The following is a 5,515-nucleotide window of genomic DNA, read 5'->3' as shown; positions in this document are numbered from 1 at the left end:
TTGAATTATATTCATTTAAATAGTATGTTTTTATAAGAGATAAATAGAAAATAGATAAAAGAATCGTCATTTGGGAAACTTTTTGGGAAATAATGGATAGTCCACAACTCCACATTTTGAGCTAATTTTATGTTTGGGCTGCTACAGTGGAATATTTGTTCTTTAGCCCAAAGGACATGGTAACCAGAAAAGTGAATATAAAAGATGGTTTGAGAATTTGGCATCGTATTTTTTAGATTTTTTGGAATTAAGTTGGTGAGAATGTGATGTTCAATCGCTTGCTTTTATTAGCCATTGTGATTGTGATTTCGCCACCATCTCCTTGTAGCCTCGCCAAGTATTACGATCTCCCATTTTCCAAAACATCCTTTATGTTCAAGAATATGCTTCTCCCCAAGATAACTCCTGGATTATTCATAATTCAAAATTGGCCTTTAACCACCAGGTTCTTCTCAAAGCGATCATTTTCTTTTCTCTTCCTATTCAGTTCTTTAATGAGGCTCGTCGATTTATCCATTCCCAGGATCTTATCCTCTGGATTTTTAGTTGTCAATTGTCAACAAGCTGCTATGTCTTTCGTTGATGCTTCAATGTCATCTCATTTTACTCTTTCCACAAATCTGTTTACAATCTTCAATAATTTCTGTTGATGCATTTTTGTAATTTTTTCGCTACTCCCTGTTCCACCTCTTGCTTCTGTAACTCGTTTTTCTCTTTTTTCTTTTAACATTTCGAGGACGAAGAAGAAAACGAATAGGAAAAGTACATTTGATTTTCATCATCGTTTGCAGGTGCATTTAGGTTATGACGATGAGATTCATCTTCTCTATCGACTGATTTTAATGTAAGTTGTTTTTTTATAATTCAATTAACATTCTCTTTCACACTCCTCTTCTAATTTCTGTATCCAAAAACTTGTAAATTGGAATTAGCTGTTAACATCCAAATGTTCCGTACTTTGTTCAATTGATATTATTATTAAAATTCCTATTGCGTAATTTGGGGATTTGTCGTTTGACATTTATTGTTGGTATGAATTCAACCTCATTTGACATTTTCAAACTTGAAGATGCTGCACAAAACCTTATCCAGAAAGCTGATGTGAGTTTACCTTCAGTTTATATGTGTAAGTAGCATCTGTTACTATATTTTTTATTCAACTACAGCAAGATGAATACGCAACCAAATGGGTGAATTTTTGAAAATGCAATGCAATGCAATAAAAAAGAACAAAGTACAGTTTTGAAACAACATTCCTATTTCTTTTTTGCTTATATTATTATCATTTGTTTTTAGGCTGATGTTTTACTTCTTGGTTTTCCTCTTAAAATCAAATGTGGGAAGAGTAAAAATTAGAGTAAATTACACGAATGGTTCCTATGGTTTGAGGTAATTTGCGCGCTTAGTCCCTAACTTATTTTTTTAACTTGGAAGGTCCCAACTGTTTGTTATTGTTATGCGCTTGGTCCCTACAGTTTGTTTTTGTTACGCGTTTGGTACCTGTCTTACCTAAAAAGACTATTATTTAAATAGAGAAAAATGGTGGGGTGAATAAGGTAAGGTGAAGGGGATGAGTTTGGGGGTGTGTTTATTTAAATAAATTAAAAAATCAAGGGCAAAATAGTCTTTTTAGGTAAGACAGGGACCAAGCGCATAACAAAAACAAACAGTAGGGACCTTCCGAGTTAAAAAAATAAGTTAGAGACCAAACGAGCATATTACCATAAACCATAGGGACCATTCGTGTAATTTACTCTAAAAATTATTAAAACTTTTAAGTTGAAACGTGAACGTGACCATTGTTTATGATTTTCCTATAAAAATTGACATTAAATAAGCACTTCACATTTTGACTTGTAAAGAAAATTGTTGGTTTTATTTTCGGAAGATATTTGCGTTGGACATATTTGGTGAACTACCACTAGAACTCTTTCAAGTCACTGTGCTTTCAGACTTGTATAAGAAACCAACTTCTTTTTACCGAATCTATAAAACACATTATTACATATCATTTTAAGTTAAATTCAAGATTAGTTTTTTTTTTCTATCAACAACAAACCATTACTTAAAAAAAAATGATATTAGTAAGTTCAATACTTCTAAAATAACAATTAACTTTTTGTTTATTTATGTATTATGACAACCCACATAACTGCAATTTAATTGACAACTTTTCTTATTTGTTATATTTCCTTTGGTTTTCTGATTTGGAGGAGAAGAGGAAAGCTTTGGAGGCACTAAAACATGTGAAGGGGGGTGGAAGTTGTTGAATAGCTTGCTGCCATTATCAATATTATCAAGTGAATTAACACATTAAAATAATAAACCAAATAAGAAAAGTTTAATGTTCAGATAACAATAAACAAATCAACAAATAAAATAAAAATATATATAATGTGAGAGCATGGCCACGTACGTGTGTATGCATGCTCATGTGTCCGTATGAAAACTTCAACTTGCCCCCTAAAAGTGTATAAATAGGCAGATAATTCCTCTTTCTATTGACACCAAACCATCAACATGGTGATAATTTCACAAATAGAAAAGAAGCCTTTGGTAAATATATTTCCAACCAAATCAAACAAAACCAAATTTACTGGAATCCCAGTTATTGACCTTTCACGTCCCGAAGACGCCAAGAATCTAATTGTTAATGCGTGCCAAGATTATGGTTTTTTTAAAGTAATAAACCATGGTGTGGCACCATTGCTTGTATCTGAATTGGAAAAAGAAGCTATTCAGTTCTTCAACATGAGACAGTATGAGAAAGATCAGTTTTGTCCTCCGAACCCGTTTGGGTACGGAAGGAACAAAATTGGACTAAATGGAGACGTTGGATGGGTTGAGTATCTTCTTTTTACTTCCACTAATTTCCCTATGAACTCCAAAATCTTTTCGTAAGATCTACTTTCTCATTATGTTTTGTGCATTTAATAATTACTATATAAGTTGTGTAATCTATTGAGTTCATGCAAAATAATTTATCTTGAAATATATTTTTTAATATGTAGTTATATCACTAACTATAACAGGATTTATGTCGTCGCCTAATATATATAATTAATATCAAATATTTAATTACCAACTTTTTGATATGTCGGAGCCCTGTGACGCACGGAGTATACTTGCATTCAAAGATTCAAAACTGCGGTCAACTTGTTTCTGGAGTGTTGTTAGCAAACATACAACTTTTCATTTTTAAAGAAATTGGTTATTCAATTTAAAAAACCCAAATTTCTTATTACAAAATCACAGATGTCAATATATATTGACGGAAGACAAACTTTTCATTATATCTTATTTTAATTGTTTTAAAATGCTATATATCTTATCGCTAAAACCAGTTTGGTCTATAAACTTTTTAATCATATATCTTTCATACAATATTATGTATTTCTATTTGATTATTTGTTAAATTTTACTAGATTATAGATTGAATCATATATTGCACCTTGAGAAACAAAATATATTTTTCATTGTTTTTTGTTAGAAAAAAGTGGGAATAAAATCACAAAATAATCAAACATGGACAAATTAATAACCTAACGGGATGCATTTGAGTCTTTATTTATATAACAAGTTTTTCAAATAATTACTTGAAGAACTACGTTATAAGTTTATACATAAATAAATAATATGTTTTTTTAACGACAAATCTAATATATTCGTAAACTATGTCTAATTTCACTATATGTTTTGACCTTAAAAAATGAGGACAACACCATTAGCTTATACAAACATTTACAATTGAATTTTATATTGTTATTCCTTTTGTGTTGTGAAGGTCACTAGTAAATGAGTACGTAAAAGAAGTAAGAAAAATGGGGTGTAATATACTTGAGTTAATGGCGGAGGGCCTTAAGATAGAGCCAAAGAATGTGTTAAGCCGAATGCTAAGCGATGAGAAAGCCGACATAGTCTTTAGGCTTAACCACTATCCACCATGCTCTGACTCTAACCCTGACTCAGACCTAGACCTGAACAATAGGTCCATGAGCCACGGAAGAACCTCGATTGGATTTGGAGAGCACACAGACCCACAACTTATATCGATTGCTAGATCCAATGCCACATCAGGCTTTCAAATTTATCTTGAAGATGGAACTTGGGTCGCAGTCCCACAAGATGAGACATCCTATTTCATCAACGTTGATGATTTGTTAGAGGTGATTTTTTCTTTTAGAGAGACAATTATAACTCATATATTTTATATTTAACTAGTTTACCACAATAACAAATAGCCAATGTTCACCATCTTAAATATTTTTTTTGTAAGTGTACGTTTGATAATTTTCTATATAATTATACAAAAATGAAAAAATATATATCGGATAGTCCACCTTTATACGTTCATATCGTCTGTCTTAACAATATATCTTTTGATCTAAAAATGTATTTTGGTCTATTAGAAACATATCTAAACTTAATGATTAGTGATTCAAGAATCAATTATCAAAACAATCTTATCTAATAAAAGAGTGTTCCTTTCATACGATCTTTAATATACATTTGGTTGTATTCAGTTACGCGCTATCTAATATTACAACCTGGTTTTCCTTAAAAAAGTTGTAGTAATTCTACTAGAGTACTAGTGACAACATAGGTAGTTCAAAATGGGTAAAATTTTAGAATCTGTCAAAACAGAATGGGTTGATCTGTTTTCTAAAATTTCTTGAATTATTTTTATATATGAACCATGACTATAAAAATTAATATCGAAATGATACTCAACATTTTAGAATAAAGCAATTTATAATTTTATAATCATTTCATCATTTGAATATACATTCTAAGCAACTTTTGACCTTATTGGCCTATTTTTTTTATTAGCTAAACTTTATTGTTTTACGCACTTAATCCATTTTCAGCATAGTAAATTTAAATTGAACAATTTTTATATAAAAAAAATAACATTTTTTTGATTTGAGTGAAGGTAATGACAAACGGAAGATTTAAAAGTGTAAGACATAGGGTGGTTGCAGACAGTTTCAAATCAAGGGTGTCAATGATATACTTTGGAGGTCCACCATTGATGGAGAAGATCTCGCCATTGGATTCACTCATGGAGCCTGATGAAGAAAGTTTGTATAATGAGTTCACTTGGTTTGAGTATAAATCATGCACCTACAAGACCAGGTTGGCTGATAATAGGCTCTCTCGCTTTCACAAACACTCTCATCCAGTGTAATTGACCTATCTTCAAAGTCAAACATGATGCACTCATAAACTTAATCAATCACATCTAAACGAATCTCAGAATATGTTGATTATTTATATTAAGACTCATTGTTTACATGATCTTTTTTTCTTTGTAGTTGTCTCTTTCACACAAATGTTTTTGATTATTTGATTTCAGTTATTTCATTAATCACAATCATTTCAATGTTTTCATTCTTTGTCATTTCTTTGTATGTATGTGTGTATGTCTCTAGTGATAGGTCTATTGTTGGTAAAAGCACGTTGTGTTCCCATTCTTGAAACAACTCTCACACGGGTGTTTTTAAAATAGTTTATA

At 30.9% G+C, this 5,515-nt stretch overlaps 1 protein-coding gene across 1 annotated transcript; it reads left to right on the top strand.

The window, feature by feature from the left end:
* The first annotated feature begins 2,163 nt into the window (after window positions 1-2,163).
* On the top strand, window positions 2,164-5,246 carry LOC145168664 (gibberellin 2-beta-dioxygenase-like). Its single transcript, XM_079087414.1, has 3 exons — window positions 2,164-2,897; window positions 3,785-4,166; window positions 4,934-5,246. The coding sequence occupies exons 1-3, from the start codon at window positions 2,521-2,523 to the stop codon at window positions 5,186-5,188; spliced, it is 1,014 nt and encodes a 337-aa protein (XP_078943540.1). The 5' UTR covers window positions 2,164-2,520; the 3' UTR covers window positions 5,189-5,246.
* The last annotated feature ends 269 nt before the right edge of the window (window positions 5,247-5,515 follow it).

This window comes from Lactuca virosa, chromosome 4 (assembly GCF_052849685.1).
Source record: "Lactuca virosa cultivar CGN04683 chromosome 4, Lactuca_virosa_CGN04683_v6, whole genome shotgun sequence".
Lineage (NCBI taxonomy): Eukaryota > Viridiplantae > Streptophyta > Magnoliopsida > Asterales > Asteraceae > Lactuca > Lactuca virosa.
The sequence above is the reverse complement of the archived record's forward strand: the minus strand, read 5'-3'. Positions and strand labels throughout refer to the sequence as shown.